The sequence below is a fragment of the Myotis myotis genome, unplaced genomic scaffold, assembly GCF_014108235.1.
Source record: "Myotis myotis isolate mMyoMyo1 unplaced genomic scaffold, mMyoMyo1.p scaffold_m19_p_10, whole genome shotgun sequence".
Classification (NCBI taxonomy): Eukaryota; Metazoa; Chordata; class Mammalia; order Chiroptera; family Vespertilionidae; genus Myotis; species Myotis myotis.
Window position 1 is genome coordinate 11,475,642 of NW_023416314.1, and position 20,500 is coordinate 11,496,141.

Consider the following 20,500-nt stretch of genomic DNA (forward strand, 5'->3'; position numbering starts at 1 on the left):
GTCCCAGGTTCGATTCTGGTCAAGGGCATGAACCTGGGTTGCGGGCACATCCCCAGTGGGAGATGTGCAGGAGGCAGCTGATCGATGTTTCTATCTCATCGATGTTTCTAACTCTCTATCTCTCTCCCTTCCTCTCTGTAAAAAATCAATAAAATATATTAAAAAAAAATCCACGATTTACCCTTCTGCATGGTTATTTGACCTACACCTAACTTTCTAGCCTTGTTTCATCCTGGAAACTTGACTAACTGGTAAGTTAAGTTGGTAACTATGAAATATTTTTAGTTGAAAAATAACCCCTGATTGCTCCTGGACTGGAACAAACCATGAATAAACTAGAAATACCCAATAATGACACCAAAGATTTGGTTGTAAGAGCACAATTAGGTCAGACTGACAACTCTAACTTTCGCTATTTAAATAAAGGCGTTAAGAGCATATTTGGAATCCCTTCAGCACCCAGATCAATGCATTAGGAATACCAATTAACTCTTGATAAAAAACATCAGGCAGAATTAGTGGTTACTTCAACCCTTTAAAACTAATCTTTTGTTGTTGGGTAACCCCCAGTCCTGTTTTGCTTTCCCATGGCATTTATCATTATCTGGTAGTAGCATTATTTATGTATTTACTTATTGTCTGTTTTCCCCTCTACAGAGTAAGCACCACAAGGACAAGGACTTCGTTCTTTGTCTGTCCACTGCTCCCCTCCCAGTACTTACAACAGTAACTGCTGCACAGTAGAGGCTCAGCAGGTATTTGTTGGATGAAGCTCCTACTAATGTATGGGTATCATCTGACTGACTAAAATTTGCCAAGCACCTACTATGTGTCAATCCCTATGCTAGTCAGGAGTGATGGCACTGTAGTTATCGTCCATGACTGTATGGAGCTAAGAAATCACAGATAAAATTTCAGATAACTTTCTACTAAACAGAAATTTTCTTTATTAAAGTATATGATTTCTTCTACATGATTCTACATAATTTAATTCATTTAGTAACACTTAATAACAAAAGTTTATCTTCAAAATGCTATACACTTATCCCTGGATCCCAAATACTTCACAAACTACAATTACTTTATAAAAAACCATCCCTGTTCCTCCCTATAGGAGAAGCCTACAGGTATGGGTAAAACAAGGTCAGCAATAGTAGAAGACTAAATGTTTCCTAACTAATCCCCACTCTCAAACTTCTCTCAGGTGCACTCCTTTAGTGCTTTACAAGTTTTCTCTTTAATTAAAAAGACTGCTGCCCTAGCTGGTTAGGCTCAGTGGCTAGAGCATCGGCCTGCGGACCAAAGGTTCAAGGACACGTACCTTGGTTGCAGGCTCCTCCCCAGCTGGGCCCTGATCGGGGCATGTGCAGGAGGCAACCAATTGATGTGTTTCTCTCACATCAGTGTTTCTCTCTGTCTTTCCCTCTCTCTTCCAATCTCCCTAAAAATCAAAGGAAAAATATCTTTGGTTGAGGATTAACAACAGCAACAACAAAAAAGATTGCTAATTTAGTCTGCTTTTTAAGAAAAAAGCTGAGTGTTTCTTTCCTGTCTATGATATGTTCATTGAGATCATCAGACCTTTTGAAGAATCACACACCAGTTCCCCTGGTCATAGTAGCTCTGCAGAATGCTGACATTATTCAAAGTCTGGCAGGCAGCTTCCAATTCTCCCTCACAGAACACATGGTAGTAACGATGAAACACAGGGCTTGGGTCATGGGTTCCTGCTGGACCAAATGGCTCAGTAGGTTTTTCTTTACTTGCATTTCCCTTAAGGTGCCAGGGAACCAGTAAGTCTTGAGAATGAAAAGAAGTCCTGTTAGTGTGAATAGGCAGCTTGCAATTAGCAACTTCCTTTGAATTACTTCTTCCTTTCTGAAAGTCATTAATGGAGGGTACGGAACATGCTGAATCTTGATGGCCCGTGTCAGGCACTGGCTCCACAAACTGCTCCTCTGCTGATGGATCACTGTTGATCTCTTGCCTTCCTTGACTAGTTCTGTTTTCTCGGAGATACTTGGACTTCTCCTTCTTATACTCTTGTTCCATCGCCCACACATAAATGAGTGCCTTCCCACCAGGTCTCAAGAGTCGGGCAAGTTCTTGAAGAGCTGCCATTCTGCGCTCCTAGCAAAAAAATGTTGCCATTTATCAGCCAGGAGGAGACAGAGAGAAAACAAAAATATAACTGACAGTAGGACTGCTCTCAATTAAGATAAATAGCCCAGAAAAATCTAACAAAATATCTTCTATAAAACAAAAAAGGGGAAAAAAAGGTAAGGGGAATTTTGTTCTGTTACTGAGTGGTTAAAAAATAGTTTTGAAGAATGAAAAGGAAATTTTTATTTCCGCTAATAAAATAGAGGCATAGAGTGTTTTCCATTTTTTTTTGAATTCAGCTAAGGTTATAAGATATACTAACTAAAACTGCTGGAGATTCCAGCACAGGGTGATCTATAGAGTTACTGCTTAGATCAGGGGAGAAATCACTGACACCCAAGGAAGAGGATTTTTTTCCTATAAAAAATATAAAATTCACTTATTTTAAAATTCGAAATATGTGACTAATTGAAGGCATAAAGTGACATACTACTACCAGTTAAGTACCTTACCATATATATATTGGTTTCAGAGAGGAAGGGAGAGGGAGAGAGATAGAAACATCAATGATGAGAGAGAATCATTGATCGGTTGCCTCCTGCATGTCCCCTACTAGGGATCAAGCCCGCAACCTGGGCATGTGCCCTTGACCAAAATCGAACCTGGGACCCTTCAATCCGCAGGCTGACGCTCTATCCACTGAGCCAAATCAGCCAGGGCAAGTACCTTCCTTTTGAAAAAAGAATAGGGGAAAAAATTGAATGGGAAAGAAGTGAGATTCTGATGTCAGGGATGAGTGAGAGTTGAGAAAGAAAAATGGAAACAGAAATAGAGAAGAGGCTCAAAGGCTGAGGTGTCTATTCAAGAGGCACAGAGTTCTCTTAAAATCTTACAGCTAAACTTTAAAGATGAGCAGGTTGCTGTGGACCGAGGCCACTGGGCTCTGAAGGACCTTAGGATGGCTGGGCAAAAACGTGCTCTAAAGGACACTGACTGGGTAGCTTTTGGGGAAGAGCACACCCCAAAACCGAAGGCCATTGCTAAGTCCTCGAACTCCTGAAATGAGACCCTCAGCTCCAGGCTGGCCACTCTACCTGAGAATCTACCTGGCACTTGCTACAAGGCCAAGGTAGCGAATGCTGGCTTGGTAGGTGACTTTGAGAAGCTAAATGACCTGAAGGTTCCTGTGCCAGACGATAAATATAGTTCCCTGGTGGATGGTGAAGAAAGAGGAGATGTGAAGTTGTGTTGAGTTTTGGTTACTCTTAAAGGCCAGGATTGAGCAATATGGGAAAGAGCTGGAGAAGATGAAGAACATAATTCCATTTGATCAGATGAGGATTTGAAAACTAGACAACTGGCCTCCCAAGCCAATTGAGAATTTACAAACTTGAGTCTGGGAGAAAGTGTTGGCTCTCATATACAAACTCGGACATTAAAAATAATCATGTGGTGAAAAAAATTTAAAGATGAGTAAGTCTCAAGGTAGGATAAAAGGTAGAAACATATGCAGCAATAACAACATACAGTCCATCAGGCTTCTGTTTAACTAAGTACAACTCCCATGTAACTCATCTCCCTTCCACATGCTCTCTTAACAAGTGGTGCAAAATGTGACAAGAGAATGGAAAGAAAAGAAAAGCTAATACGAGTCCCAACTAGTAAAATCCATGAACATTTCCTGCCACTTTAGCTACAAGTTCTGGGAGAAAGAAAGACAGTACTTACTGCTGTCGCAAAATGATGAATAACAGCAATGGAGATGCAGGCATCACAAGACCCACTGCGTACTGGCACTGCCAATGCATCGCAGACAAAGGCCTGAAACTGCCTCTCTCTACAAATGTCCACAAGGTTTTGGCTACGATCACAGCCAACCTATAACAGAGAAAGTCAAAGCATCTTATTTAAATGGCATAAGAAATTAAGAGCAATGGATTTACTCCTTACCATAAAGTTAGGAGACAGATTTCATATGGTGAGATGGTCTAAGACCATGATATTATCGGTTTTTACAGCCAGTACAAAGTGAGAATATAATTCACTGGACAGCATTTATTGCCTTAACAAGTATCAAACAGAACTCAAATTAGTGAATGTAAACAAATGAATAGAATAAGAATGACAGCAGTGGGTATGGGAGGCCCTAATGGGTACCTAGGTGATCACCATTCAGAATCTAGATCTCTTTGTAATATCACACACTTAAAAATGAAAACTATCCCATAAACATAGACAGTCGATCTTTTGAGGGGAGCTACAAATAAGAGGATCTAAGCTATCTGTCATTACTAATAAACTACACTCTAATGGCCCAGAGAGTAGAAAAATAGCTGATTTTTTCCTCTGCTTTATACTTGCTTGTGCAATCAGAAAATAAAATCCCCAAATAATAAAGAAGTAATTTATTTCATTTTTTTTTAGTTATTGATTTTTGTTCTGCTAAACACCTAATCAATATATAAGAATGAAGTACTGAATTCAAAATTTATAAAATGATATTTAATTAAACCTTTCAGTATAACCAAACCATCCCATGGGCATGACAACACTGAAGGCAGCTAGCAGCATCCTTTCATCTTCCCCAGCAGGTAAGGTCTAACATACTTCTGTGGGAAGTGTTTGGGGGTTGGGATTGCCTATTTTCTCTCCAGCTTTGTTATTGTTGGACAGAGCTTTACTGTTTAGTTCTAACAATACTGTGTGTGCTTGTGTGGTGTGTGGGAGAGAGAGAAAGAGAGAGGGGAGAGAGAGAGAGGAGAGAGAGAGAGAGAGAGAGAGAGGGAGAATGTGCCTGAGCACATGTAAACTGAGGAAAGAATGGGAGGATTTAAGAAATTTTAAATCACTAATTAATAATTATGCCCAAATAATCCTCCTTACACAACCTCTATATTAGAGAAAACAGAAGTAGCCACCTCAAGCTTCTAGTTCTTCACTTGAATTTGTGATGTAGTATTCGGGTTCCCTCAATCTTTCGCAGAATAAAGAATATGAATCTTCATGTCAAAGCAATTCTTACTGAGTTAAATCACACTGCCATGAGAGTCATACTTAATATGAATATGCTCAATATCTAAATGGCATTAAACAGCTATTGTACTCTTTACCCAGAGCTGCATTCGTTTCTAAGGTATAACACAAGGTACCAAGCTAAAGTATAGAATTTCCCTTTGATGTTTTAATATGAAAAAGTACTAAGGGCACATTAATGACAACAGTGGCATGATTCCCAACTAATTGCTCCCTTTACCAGTGTAAGGTACATAACTGGCTTATTACTTTTATTTACTTCCATCCATATTTTGTGCCACTGAGCCAATAGTCACATCATCAAGGTAACAACACTACTCAACTAACATGTACAGTGGGGCCTTGACTTACGAGTTTAATTCGTTCCGAGACCGAGCTTGTTAAGGATCTCGTTAACTCAAATTACTCTATCAACTCAATGCAAAAAATCGGCCGAGAGACAGCTGGTATCTCAAAAAACTCGTTAGTTGGGACACTCGTAAGTCAAGGCCCCACTGTACATTAGATTTTGGTGCTTGCTAGCTTTTGTGACAATAAAATTCAGTTCATGGGAATAGAAGTTTCAAGTGTGCCCAATTCTGACAGATTGCTGTACTTTGCTAAAAGTCAAATAGGAAGAAATCCAACTTGCCTATAAAACAAGTCCCCAGGGATAGAGCTGCACAGTTACTCAAAGGAGGAAAGTTACTATTGAGAACCACAGATAAAACAGAACTAGGAAAACAGCAGCCAAACAAAATCAGAGAAAATGTCCTTTCTCTTCACCCCTTTTTGCCAACAAGAGAGCAGGGGCAATTTTAGTTGTAAAGTGCCAGGTCTACTGAAGGTCCCACTGACTGATGACCTGGCCATGCCTGGCTCTGGGCTTTCATCTCCCACTTATTTTATTTTTATTTATTTCAGAGAGGAATGATGAAAGAGAATCATTGATTGGCTGCCTCTTGCATGCTCCCTACTGGGGATTGAGCCCACAACCTGGGCATGTACCCTTGACCCGAATTTAACCCGGGACCATTCAGTCTGTAGGCCGATGTTCTATCCACTGAGCCAAACTGGCTAGGGCCATCTCCCAGTTATTTTAACTGAGTCTTCCATATACAATAGTTAAAGCATCACTATTTTCTTCTCTTTCCTGTTTTTAAATTCCCCTAAGCTTTTTGTCCAAGGACAATACCAGGTACTTTAATTCTCTCTAATAATACTGTATAATGACAAGAACAGGACAGAAAATGTCTTATTTACTTATATAATAAATATATATTTAAATATATATTTTTATTGATTTTTAAATATATATTTTTATTGATTTTATATAATTAAATATATATTTTTATTGATTTCAGAGTGGAAAGGAGAGAGCTAAAGAGATAGAAACATCAATGATGAGAGAGAATCATTGATTGGCTGCCTCCTGCACGCCCCCTACTGGGGGTGGGGGGACCGAACCCACAACCTGGGCATGTGCCCTTGGCCACAATAGAACCTGGGACCCTTTAGTCCGCCGGCTGATGCTCTATCCACTGAGCCAAATCCGCTAGGGTGAAAATGTCTTATTTATAAATATTCACAGATATAAAAAGAGTCACACTTCTGTGTGTTGGATGGAGATCAATGACATAAAAACACATAGTAGATGGGCTTTAAATGGATAATTAAACACCTATATAATTTTTGAAATCTTCAACAAAACATAGACATGTAATTTTGAATTTTGAAAGTATAGGTAAAATCCTATATAATAAAAGCCTAATATGCAAATTGACCAAACAGCAGAATGACCTGTCACTATGATGTGCACTGACCCCCAGGGGGCAGACGCTCAACACAGGAGCTGCCCCCTGGGGGTCAGTGCACTCCCACAGGGGGAGTGCCACTCTGCCAAAAGCCGGGCTCATGGCTGGCAAGTGCAGCAGCGGTGGCGGAAGCCTCCCCCGCCTCCACGGCAGCGCTAAGGAGCAGTGAGTAGAGCGGTAAGGGGCAGCAAGCAGGCGGGCAGTAAGGAGCGAGGGTCCTGGACTGCAAGAGGGCGGAGGCCGGGCTGAGGAAAATCCCCTTCCAGTGCACGAATTTTGTGCACGAGGCCTCTAGTGAAAAGATAATTAACTGAGTAATCAAAGGTGCAAACTAAAAAAGTTTCCATTATTCTCCTATCAAAGTATAAAAACATTTAAAACCTACGTACACTACAGTGATAACAATGTGATAAAAATTACTCTCATGAAGTGTTGGTGACAATACAATTGGCTCACCCAATTTTAAAAAGCAATTTAGCAAACCATTTTTAAAGGAAGATAAAAATCTTTACAACTTTTAACCCAATAATTATTTTTCTAAATATTTATCCTAAGAAAACAGTCCAAAATATGGAGAAAGCTAAAGAGGCTGGTATAATTGCCTTTTACTGAATACCCTTATGTATTAAAGTAGATTCTCTGTAGTAATGTACTAATCCTCATAACACACTTTGAGTTAGGTTTTATTACCACCATATTACAGATGAGGAGACTTCATCTCAAAGAACATAAGTATTTTGTTCCAAGTTGAACAGTAGTTAAATGATAGAGCAGGAATTTATTTTTTTATTTTTTTATTTTTTAAATATATTTTATTGATTTTTTACAGAGAGGAAGGGAGAGAGATAGAGAGTTAGAAACATCAATGAGAGAGAAACATCGATCAGCTGCCTCCTGCACATCTCCCACCGGGGATATGCCCGCAACCCAGGTACATGCCCTTGACCGGAATCGAACCTGGGACCTTTCAGTCCGCAGGCCGACGCTCTATCCACTGAGCCAAACCGGTTTCGGCAAGGAATTTAAACCTAAGTCTTCCTCACTCCAAAAATCCCTATCCTTCCTTTTTGTCACGTTCATTTTCTGAATTGTGGCTATATTATTTTTATTCCTTAAAGGCAGTAAGTCCCTTGAAAGTATAAAATCTTTGCTTATAAAATTTACCTCTGAAAATAAAGCCAAAAGTTCGTTGATAGAAATGAAGAGTAACTGAAGAAGTCTAAAAAAGAAATGGTTCTTAGAATGTAAAAATTTTGAATTAAAGAGAAGAGTAAGCTAAGGCATGGTTGAGATCAGATAAGAACAAATTCACCACATATACTTCTTACAGAAATGGAAAGCCGTTCATAAAACTATTTCCACGAAAGCCCAACCTGGCGTTTTAAAAATGCATTGTTAAAGAAATTATATATAAAGTAAATTTGTAATTTTTTTCAATTCTATGATTATCCTACATTTGAATACCCAGAATGACTGTCTCAGGTTACATCCCCTGAATATCAAATGCACGTATTTTCACATTTGAAGATGGCTGTTCAAATACTCAGGTATCATGTCTACATCCAAGTTGAAGCCTCAGCAGCTTAAAAAAGCAGCCTTCACCCCCTGGTTGATTTGGTTCAGTGCTAGTGTCTGCCCTCAGGTGGGTTCAATCCTTGGTCAAGGGCACATACCTCAGTTGCAGGTTTGACCCCCCAGCCCCGATTCGGGGCATGTGCAGGAGGCAATCAATCAATGTGTCTCTCTTGCAGGAGGTAACCAATTGATCTCTCTCTCTCTCTCTCACTGTCTCTCTCTTCTCCAGCCCCTCCTCCCTCCCATCCACTCTGTAAAAATCAATGGGAAAAATACCCTCAGGTGATGATTAAAAAACAAACAAACAGGCTTCCCTTTTATCATAAATAACTCAATTTCTGGTAAAATAGAAATGAGAACGACAAACAGACAAGCAGGCTCCAGGAACAATAGACAGGAAGGAATACTTGCAGACAGGACGGAATGCATGACTAAGGTTGCAGGGCTAGACCCAAGATATGCACCCACTTCTTGCCTGATGCCAAAGTTTCTGTTTTCAGTAGCTGTAACTTCCTTTTCTATGGACCACTCTTTTTTTTTTGCTGTGCTAGGAAGTAGGAAATTCTTCCTGCACCAGAGCATTGCTGCAAATACTCATGTATACTCTTCTCTGTGAGGACTGGTTATAATTTTTCTGCAACCTAAAAAAAAATCATTGTATCACGAGGAAGAAGAAGGTGATAATATCCTTACAAATAAAGTGGAAAGAAAGCCAGAAGCAACAATTACTTGCCATATATAACTCCTTATTTATGCCAAGGTACTTTCCATTTCCACATCCAACATCGGCCACTAAGGAACCACTTGGCAAGGCTTTCAAAAACTCCACAATGTGTGGCCAAGGAGTATGTCTCGTGCTGCTGAAGTGCCCAGCGATCTCTTCATACACTTGATGGACATATTTTTGCTCCAACTGCAAGGCTTCTTTATCACTCTCTGGAAATGATGGAGGAGGTTCCTTCATTTGGCTGTCACAGACCAAAGGGTAACCTAATGAAAAATTAAAAGGTAATATAAACCTTTTATTTTTATCCAAATGATTCATAAGGTTTTATGCTTTCTAGATATATATATATATATATATATAATTTTTTTTATTGATTTTTTACAGAGAGGAAGGGGGAGGGATAGAGAGTTAGAAACATGGATGAGAGAGAAACATCGATCAGCTGCCTCCTGCACACCTCCTACTGGGGATGTGCCCGCAACCAAGGTACATGCCCTTGACCAAAATCGAACCTGGGACCTTTCAGTCCGCAGTTCGACGCTCTATCCACTGAGCCAAACCAGTTAGGGCGGCCTTATGCTTTCTTAAAAGGAAAAAGCAAATCAGTTCAAATTTGGTGACTAGGGATAAGAAGCCTCCGATTTATCAGTTAAAAAACAGAAGGAGGAAAACCTGTTTGCAACAAGACATGACTGCAATTCTGCATGTCTTAAAATGAAGATGCCTATTTCATTTTAGGATTAAGGGTCCTCATTCAGGAAAGCATCTTGATGGGCCAGGCCTAAGCAGAAGATATTTAGCTACATTAACAAGATTTAAGGTTTTACTTTTGGTGGGTGAAAGTGATAAGAGTTCTGGGGGCACTAAGACTCCTAGAAGAATGAAACCTAGAAGCAAAATGTTATTTGGTAATAATCACAAGTATTTAATAAACACTATCTGAAGCAGTTTATATATGTCTCATCTCAATTCTCATAGTAACACTATAAAATAGGTATTATTACAGCCATTTTATAGATGAGAAGCTGAAGCACAGAATGCTAAATAATAATCCTAAAGTGACAAAGACAATAGGTCATAGAGCCGGGATTTGAGCCCAGGCAGTGGAGACTCTAGAGTCCATTTCTCAATGGCTACACTTCTTCAATAGAACTGCCTTCTCCAATAGAATGAGCAAAACCAAGTAGAGGACGTGACAGAGGAAATTAAGATACAATGTCTCAAATTAATTTTGAAGGTGTCCCCTGTCCTCTGTAATAGTCTAATACTCATTTTAAATCCTTGCCCATTCTGTACTATGCTATAATTCTCCTTTGTCTTCAGCCAAAGTTTGTGACACACATCTTTTTAAGGGTAGTATTCTAGAGAAGGAGAGAAGGAGTAGTACTCCCAGAGAAGTCACAAAAAGACTGAGACAATAATTAGAAACAGCATTGGGCTACAGCACTGATGGCTTCAGAAATTTTCCCTGGATATAACTAGAGTATGCCAAACCTTGAGAAAGCCTAGAATGGGGGTGGGAACATCCAGTCCTTACCAATGTATAAAGTGAAGCTCTAAACATTTTAAGCGGACATTTAAGAAAAGGGTAGCCCCAGAAAGCTTGAGGACTCTAAAACATATATGTGGAAGCAGATAGGTTACATTATGTTGGTTACATCAGAATTGCAATCACTCTACAATATACATTATAGTTAGTCTAAATTGGTCTTAGTAAAATTTTACTCTCTTGGAAATTATGAACATCTAAGTTGTCTAAAGGGAATAGCAATCCTTATCTTTAAAAATCCATAAATTTGTGCCAAAAGTACCCAAAAGGTGGCCTTGAACTTTAAAAAAAAATCTGTGAACTGTCTATACAATCAGAGCTTTTTATAGGATCCCTTACATTGAATTAATGCCCATAACAAAGAAACATTTGCATAAGAAAACTAGCTTGTCTGTCTAACTAGACCTCAAGTTTCTTTAGAACAAGTGCCATAGTAGACATTTCAAGTTTTCTAACAGGGATAACATCTTGTAGATATAATAAAGGTTTTTCATTTTAAATGTTTTTAAGATTATGACTAGACCCAAAAGCAAATCCTAGATAACTCCCATAATTAAGCCCCGCAGGATATAAATTTTAATTACATCACTGTCATTAAAAATATTATTTATAAAATGAAAAATACTTTTATCTATTGACCCTAAGAAATACAGGTCATGGCATACTTATATAGACAGCTCAAAATAGCATCCTCTTGACAAGGTTTTTGAGTACTTTTTTAAAAATATGTTTCTATTGATTTCAGAGAGGAAAAGAGAGGGAAAGATAGAAACATCAATGATGAGAGAGAATCACTGATTGGCTGCCTCCTGCACACTCCCCACTGGGGATGGAACCTGCAACCTGGGCATGTGCCCTGACCAGGAATCGAACTGTGACCTCCTGGTTCCTAGGTCGATGCTCAACCAGTGAGCCATGCTGGCCGGGCTTTTTGAGTACTTCCTTTATTCTTTAACCCTTTGCAGTCCAATGTTATTTTTGGAATTCAAACAGTCTGGTCCAAATTAATTGATGGGATTGAATGTTGAACTTTTTAATGTTCTTATTGCTCGACGTTGGAACTGCTCCTAGCGCCTGGTCTGTTGAGTCAGCCTTGAGGTTGGACCGAAAAGGGTTAATAGGTTTCCAAATTGACATAAACCACTGTTTGTCCTAGAGTTATCTCCAATTTCTCACATCCAATTTCCCCATTGGATTGATGAGAAGTAATTTAAAAGCTTCATAAGCTGTTTCCAACAAAACTTAATTTTATGATATTTTAATGTGCTATAATTGTAGCACACTTAACTGTGACTTCCATAAAAAATATTTATTTGGCATCCAATTATGCTCAAGTACTATTTGTAGAAAATAAACATGAATTAGGTGGAGTCCCTATGTTCAAATAATATAAACTCATTCTAATGAGGGTGGTTAAGAAAAATATATGTAAATATATCTTATATTTAAAAATATATGTAAATACTAGGCAAATACAACAAAGCTCTCCTTGGCTCTGTTTGGACTTTAAGAAATTTCATACTAGATTTATTCCATTTCACAATAAAATCAAAATTATATACTTACTACAGTCACAAGGTGTTTGCCTCACTTTCCTAAATGTAAATGATGTCCGTATTCCCCTCTTGCTTAAAGTTAAGTCTCCAACATCACCAGTGATAATTCCACTTTTGTGACCCTTGGATGCTTGAACAGTATCAAATTTTCTTGGTGTTATTCTAAAAACAACAATCGAAATAATTTATTTAACACAGCATTCATAAAAACATTTCAGGTCCTTTAAAAACACTAAGGAAAATAGAGTAAATCCAGAAGAAAGTACAGTAGGTCCTCGGGTCACATACGAGATCCGTTCCTACTGCGCGACATAACACGATTTTCGCCAGAAGTGGGAACGCACCTACATAAGCACCTACGTCACTCACATGGAGCACATCCACAGCAGTAATGAAGTGAAACAGTAAAAAGAATTTAAAAGAAAGATAACAATTCCTGACCTTTATTTGTGGTAAATAAATAAAAAACATAAAGCGCATATGTACGTACATACGTCGAAATGACAGAACTTTTTTTTTTTTAATAAATATTGTAAATGGGAGATGGCGACGTAACCACAAAACAACGTACGTCAAGTCCAACGTAACCCGAGGACTGCCTGTATTGCAAATACCTATGGATTCCCTGAATTGTTAAGCACAAGCAGAAAAAACAAAGAAATAGAAGTCTATGTCGTTTAAGAGGTTATCTTCAGTAATCATATTAAAAGAATGTACAGCCTTGGCTGGTGTGGCTCAGTTGGTTAGAGCATTGTACCATGCACAGAAGGGTCACGAGTTCAATTCTCAGGCAGGGCACATATCCAGGCTGCAGGTTCAATCCCTGGTCAGGGCACGTATGGAAGGCAAGCTATCAATGTTTCTCTCTCACACTGACATTTCTTTCTCTCTTTCCCTTCCTCTCTCTCTAGAATCAATAAAAAACATATCCTTAGGTGATTAAAAAAATAAAAATATGAGTTCCAAAATGGTGGTGGAGTAAGTGGCTAATCAAAACTAAAAAAGAAAAAAGAAGAAAAAAAATCAGTCTGCAGGGAGAGACGGATCTCTGGAGTCTTTGCCTGATCTCCTTCTGGGTCTGGGCTAGGAAAGGCAGACGTTGGTACACATCTTGGCCTTTCCCAAAGGCACCCAGCCCCAGCAGAGGGAGCCACAAGCCGTGGATTGCTGATAGCTCCTAAAAGGGTAATCAGGGCCAGTCACAAACGGGGTCTGACACTGTCCTGCACTAGAGATTGGGAGTCTGGTCATGCTGGTTGTCCCACCATTTTGGTCGCTGGGCTTTTATTATATAGGATAATACTGTATTGTATATTTGAATGTTGCTAAGAAAATAAATCTTAAAAGTTCTCATCACAAGAAAAAAAAACAACTGGTGGTTTTAAATAGACTTACTGTGATGGTCATTTCACAATATATACACAGAGAGAATCATTATGTTGTGCATCTGAAACTAATACAATGTTATATGTGTGTGAGAATGAAATCTCAATTTAAGAATCAGAATTCCCAGGCTGATAGCTTTTTAAACCATTCCACAACTACCTAATTAATTCAGAGTAGTGAAAAGAAGTATTTTACAGGTCTTGATGTTATTTTAAAAAGCACTTTTTCATTTTCCAAAAAATTAAGTGTTGAATATTGACCCTGTATGCCACCACCATGCTATGTTCACTTATTAGTTCTAGCACTTGTTTTCTAGATTTCCTAAGATTTTCTATACCTACTAGAGGCCCAGTGCACGAAATTCATGCCTGGGGGGGAGGTGTCACTCAGCCCGGCCTGCACCCTGTCACAATCAGAGACCGCTCACCTGCCTGCCTGCCTGATTGCCCCTAACCACTCTGCCTGCCTGCCTGATTGCCCCTAACCACTCTGTCTGCCTGCCTGATCACCCCTAACTGCTCACTGCCGGCCTGATCGCCCCTAACCACCTCTGCCTGCCTGCCTGATCGCCCCTAACCACTCTGCATGCCTGCCTGATGCCCCTAACTGCTCACCTGCCTGCCTGATTGCCTTTAACCACTCTGCCTGCCTGCCTGATCGCCCCTAACCACTCTGCTGCCTGCCTGCCTGATCACCGCTAACCACTCTGCCTGCCTCATTGCCCCTAACTGCTTGCCTGCCTGCCTGATCGCCCCTAACCGATCTGCCTTGGCCCCCACTCATATATCATAGGACTGCATTTTCTAATATTTTGTTAAACAATTTTTGCCTCTCTGAGAGGAACTGGTCTATAATTTCCTTTTGTTGTAATGTCCCTGACATGTTTGGTGTCAGGGTAATGCCAACCTCATGAAACAAGTTGTGAGAATGGCTTTTTTAAAAGAACTTGTACTAAAGGAATTTTTTTAGAAGTAAAAACAAGCAATTATTGTCTGAATTTATATGATTGGTAGCTTAAAATGATTAATAGTACAGTGCTGAATAAAGTGAAGATATTTCAGAACAATGAGTATCTTGAATTTCTTATTAACAAACAAATTTCTCTCTTTAGGACTAGTTCTCTATGATGGTTCTCTGAAGTCAATTACTTCACTTGCCTAGAGTTAAAGGTCAAGCTGTATGAAACTACTTTTGACACCAATCTCAGATGTTTAGGAATAGGTAAATCCATGTTAAGAATAATGAATTCTTGCCCAGAGGGCTTAGCCCAGTGGTTGAACATCGACCTATGAACCAGGAGGTCACAGTTTGATTCCCAGTCAGGGCACATGCTTGGGTTATGGGCTAGATCCCCAGTAGGGGGTGTGCAGGAGGCAGCCGATCAATGATTCTCTCTCATCATTGTTTCTATCTTTCTCCCTTTCCCTTCCTCTCTGAAATTGCTGGGGTCCAACCCCAGCAGGTCCAGGGGTTCCCAAAGGTGTAGACGGAGTGGGCGAAGAAGGAATGACACGGAGACAGTGTTCAGTTGATCAGCAGCCTAGCCAGGATCTCTAGCCAGGATCTCCAGCCAAGTTCTGGTCTGGATCTCCAGTGAAGTTCTGGTTAGGATCTCCAGCCAGGTTCTGTGTCCATGTTCTCTTGCTAGGTTCTCCAGCCAGGTTCTGTAGCCATGTTCCCTCGCTAGGTTCTCCAGCCAGGTTCTGTCCAGGTTCTCCAGCCAGGTTCAGTCACCAGGTTCTAGTCAGGTTCTCTTGCCATGTTCTATCCAGGTTCCGTAGCCAGGTTCTGTCTCTAGGTTCTTCAGCCAGGTTCTCTCGCTAGGTTCTGTCTCTAGGTTCTGTTGCCAGTTTCTGTCCAGGATCTTTTGCCATGTTCTCTCCAGCGAAGTTCTTCTGTCTCTAGGTTCTGTGTAGGTTCTGTCTTCTAAGTTCTGTCTTGTTACATCTGTATTTATACCAGTTGATTCCAATCCTATCAATCTCTATTCCAAAGGTTAGGGCGTTTCTTATCTCCATTCCAGGGAGTAAAGATTATGTAGCTTAAGCATGATTGTTCATAGTTAAAGTGATTAATTACCCGCCTGGCACTTAGTTAAGAGGTTTTATTCCCTCCCTAACTTCAGGGGAAAATCTCTACCTGGGGAAACAACCTTTCTCAGAGACCTTGGTTAAAACACATAGTGCCAAGAAGGTGAGCAAACATATTAAGAACAGTATGCCATATATGCCAGGTCCCTTGAAACAGCAAGCATGGACCGGTTCCCGGCACTGAAATCAATTAAAAAAAATACATTAAAATAATAATAATTAATTCTTTACACATCTCTGAACATCTTTATTTTCCCCTGCATTCAAATTATAATCTAGTTAGAAAAATATTAAATAAATAAAAACACTTTTATAAATTAAATAATAGTTCCATATAAAAGACATTGCAAGGTAGTATGAGAAATTAATCTTAGGAGTTAAGATAAAGGAGAAATTATTTCAGGCTAATGTAGTCAGAAAAAGTTTTATAAATTATAAAGAAAGTAAAAGTTGGGCTGTACAGTATCTTTAAAAAAGTAAATGGAAAGAAAAAGGAAATTTACTGCATGAAGAGCTGTCAAAAGTGCGAAGGCTAGAGGCACATAGAAATTCAGAGGAAAGGGAGCAAATGAGGTTAGCTCTAACATGGTTAAGAGGACAGACTCTGAAGCCAGACTGCCCGGCCTCCAATCTTGGTTCTGCCACTTACTGGTTTGTGACTTTGTACAAGTTATGTAACCTCTTTATGCTCCAATTTCCTTTAAAAATGGGGACAAATCATGGGAGAAACTTTCTACTCTGACTTGAGTTAAATGAGTTAATATATGTAAAGCTTTTACAACAATGCCTGACACAAAGAAAACGCTCCAAAAATAACTTAAAAGGAGAATTCACATAAATTCATGAAATAATTGCCAGTCAAATAACATAAATGAGTGAAGCTGATGGATCCATTTAGAAATATATTGTTTGCCATTAAACACATAGGGATAGTCTTTATTTTTTTTAAAAAAAAACAGTGTTCTCTTCTTTTTTTCTTAAAATATACATTCCCACTCATTCTAGCTTTCCCTTTCCTACTTTTAATACCAACATGAGTTCAAGAAATATTTAATTTCCCATTTAACTCTGTTATAAGATAAAAAAAATAGTACAAGCACAGTGATAAGTGACAAATTATACTGAGACTTAGTTCAGGGAGTCATAGAAAGTGGTAGGAACTGTAGAGAACTTGAAAATGTTGGCTTCATCAAAAGACAGCCATTGATAGTCTTGGCTACTGCTGCCAAATGATACGGTGCCCCTGTTGTCAGACCTTTCCAATTTTCAAAAGCAAGACATTCATATTTTTATGTAACTGTTCCTGATTTTTCTATGTAGGCAATTTTTAAAAAATGCTACCATGTGGACCACCACTGCCCCTGCCAAATAGTCTGGCTGCTACATTTGACCCATGTGTTTCCAGTTTTGCACCTTTGATTTAGGGCACAGTGGCCAGAATACTAAACTAGAACTAGATCAAATTAAAAGTGTTTGGAATATTATCGGGCCATGGTAATCAACTTTCAATTCATATCCATCAACAGTGCTTTCTAGTGTTTTTTTATAGTACAGAGATAAAAATATTCTTTTAAAAAAATATGTTTATTGGTTTCAAAGAGGAAGGAAGAGGGAGAGAGAGAGATAGAAACATCAATGATGAGAGAGACTCATTGATCAGCTGCCTCCTGCATGCCCCCTACTGGGAATCGAGCCCGAAACCCAGGCATATGCCCTTGACCGGAATCAAACCTGCAACCCTTCAGTCCGCGGACCGACGCTCTATCCACTAAGCCAAGCCAGCTAGGGCGAGATAAAAATATTCTTATCAAAATTTATTTCCTACAGTTCATACATACAAGGTGAGGCAAAAGTATGTTTACAGTTGTTCGTTTGGAAAATAATACAATAATCAATAAATCATAGTACAAAAATAAACTTTCGTATACTCACAACTGCAGACCTACTTTTGCCCCACCCTGTATTTTTAAGTGTATTAAATGTGTTTTTTACAATTTATTCTCCCTTCCACACAGAGATTCTGGTGATGAGTTCACTAATTGATATATCATTTGTGTGATCAGTCGCTCTCTGTTCCTATCTCTCTATCTGTGCCCATCCCCCCCTTACACTCCACCTCTTCCTCCTCCTCCTCGCTCTCTTCCTACACACACACACACACACACACACACACACGCATACACACTCACTCACATTACAGGCATTGAGTATCAATGGAAAACTGAGAGTTGTTTTCCCCCTGAAACTAATGTACAGAATTTTGATTCAACTGAGAGATTTAAAAATAAACATTACCTGCAATTCAATCTTATAGAGATACTACTCACAACATGCTTTAAACAGGAGAATAATGTGATCAAAATGAGGTTTAGGAAAACTAATCTGTACCATTACCCAGAATAAACTAAAATATTTTCAAAACATAGGCCTATGAAAAGTAATTGGTTGTTTTTTATTTGCTATAATACCATTATTCTTAAGTTTAAATGTTACTATGCTTGATCCTAAAAAGAGAAAATATAAATGTTCTCTTTTAAACGGCCATGAAAAAGAGTCTGGCAGATTTAAGCCTCAGTGCACAAAATGAGGCCATCTGGTTTTACGGTTCACATTTAGGGCAGGTTACAAGTTCATTTACATGCTCATTTCCCAGAATTCTTATAAATACATCAGGTTATAAGCACAGAATTCAGCAGTATTTAAAGCAGCAAGAGGAAAGCAGTTAGTAAGAAGAAGAAGGAAAAAGATCATATATATGAACAATAAAATGGCAATAAATACATATCTATCAATAATTGAATCTAAAAATCAAAATAAACAAAGAATCTAATGAACAAAATAAAATGATGAATAAAATAGAACCAGACGCATGGAAACATGGAACAGACTGACAAATCTCAGAGGGAAGCGGGAAGCGGAGGGCGGGAAGAGATTAACCAAACAACCTATATGCATATATGCATATGTGCATTACCTATGGTCACAGACAATAGGATGGGGAAGGCCTGGGGTGGGGTGGGAACCTGGTGGAGTGGGAAGTGGGGGGGAAATAAAGGGACAGCTGTAATACTTTCAACAATAAAGATTTTAAAAAGGAAAATAAAGTAAAATATATGTAAATTTTAGCAGTGAAATTCTTCCTTCTCAAAGGGCTGAAGATGTATTTCTGCCAAAAGTGCATAATCCATTTTTTTCGGATTAGATTCAATCAAATAAACTCAAATTGAGGGGCATTCTAAAAAACAACTGGCCTCCTTGAAAGTGTCAATGACATGAGAGACAAAGAAAAGTTGAGGAATTGTTTCAAATTAAAGAAGACTAAAGAGAACTGACAGCCAAAGGTAATGCAGGATCATGGACAGAATCCTAGGAGGGAAAACTAACCATGAACTACCGACAATGATTCTCTCTTGACCAAAGTCTAGTCAGACTCCTCTGAGCCTGACTAGGCTCCATATTTGGCCTGTCCTCCAAGAGCCCAATTTTAACAAGAATGCTGCTAAGTCATTTTAGCCAGAATCCCCATCTTTAGTTGCTGATCAGCCTTGATGTCTAACCAAAGTCCTCATTCCCCATTTTCCCCCACTATCTGGTCACCCTGACTTGCCTTCAGCAAGAATCCTATGATTATTTGGACAGAATCCTTCCTTCCATCCTTCAAGCCCCATCCCCAACCCTGGGCTTCCTGGCTATAAACCCCACTCTTCCTTGTTGTATTTAGATTTGAGTCCAGTTCTCTTCTCCCCTGTTGCAATAGTTCCTGAGTAAAATCTGGTTTTGCTGCTCTAACTCCTGATAGGCTCTGGTTTGTCTGTAAGGACTATAAAGTACACCTAGCGAAAGTTAAAAATTGACTGCATAAGACTATTTTATCAATACTGAATTTCCTGAACTTGAAGACTGCACTGCAGTTTTATAGAACAGGGGTCAGCAAACTTTTCCTGTAACAGGGCCAGACAGTAAATATTTTAGGCACAGAGGTCCATATACAGTCTCTGTTGCGTATTCTCTGTTTTTGTTTTGGCTCATTACAATCCTTTAAAATGTAAAAGCCATTTTTAGCTAAAGAGCTATATAAAAACAGACTAAGTCTGAATTTGGCCTATAAACAATAGTCTGCCAACCTCTGATACAGAAAATGTCCTGCTCTTAGGAAATATGCAATAAAGTAACCTTCCTTCATAAGATTCAACAACAATAATAATAATGATAACATGTGAGAGACAAACAAAACACATGGCAAAATATTCACATTTGATAAATCTAGGTGAAAGGTGAAGATAGTTCACAGTACTAGGCTTGCAACTTTTCTTTAAATTTGAATTCTTTTCAAAGAAAAGGTTAATATTATAAAAAGCGATACATGTCCCTGGGGTTTAAACCCAGAAGACTCAATGCGCAGGCCTGGGGCAAGGTTCTGGTGGCTCACGGGAAAGAATGAGAACTCGCACAAAGCAAAGGGTATCTGTCCTTAAGGTCATTTCAATACACACCCATGGGTCCAAAGGTATCTAGATTCTCCTGTCATCACCAGCAAACTCCGACGAGGCAACATGACAGGCACTGTGACACCATCTGGGTGCTTAAAATCCATGACGATCTTGAAGTAAAGGTAAAAGCATAAAGATTAACCCAGTGTCATGCACTCCAAGGAGAAGAATGACTCACTGATTCTATCTTTCTAGGCT

General features: G+C 39.1%; 1 protein-coding gene across 3 annotated transcripts in view; it reads right to left on the minus strand.

Moving 5' to 3' along the window:
- Nucleotides 1-1,409: 1,409 nt before the first annotated feature.
- Nucleotides 1,410-20,500, minus strand: part of ALKBH8 (alkB homolog 8, tRNA methyltransferase) — a 57,290-nt gene continuing 38,199 nt past the window's right edge. For all 3 annotated transcript variants that reach the window (XM_036324465.1, XM_036324468.1, XM_036324467.1), the window contains exons 8-12: nt 20,306-20,412; nt 12,347-12,498; nt 9,238-9,494; nt 3,832-3,981; nt 1,410-2,130 (exon numbers count right to left, since the gene is read on the minus strand). In XM_036324465.1, the coding sequence (XP_036180358.1) occupies nt 1,576-2,130; nt 3,832-3,981; nt 9,238-9,494; nt 12,347-12,498; nt 20,306-20,412 (1,221 nt within the window). In that variant the 3' untranslated portion in view covers nt 1,410-1,575. The remainder of the gene's footprint in view (nt 2,131-3,831; nt 3,982-9,237; nt 9,495-12,346; nt 12,499-20,305; nt 20,413-20,500) is intronic.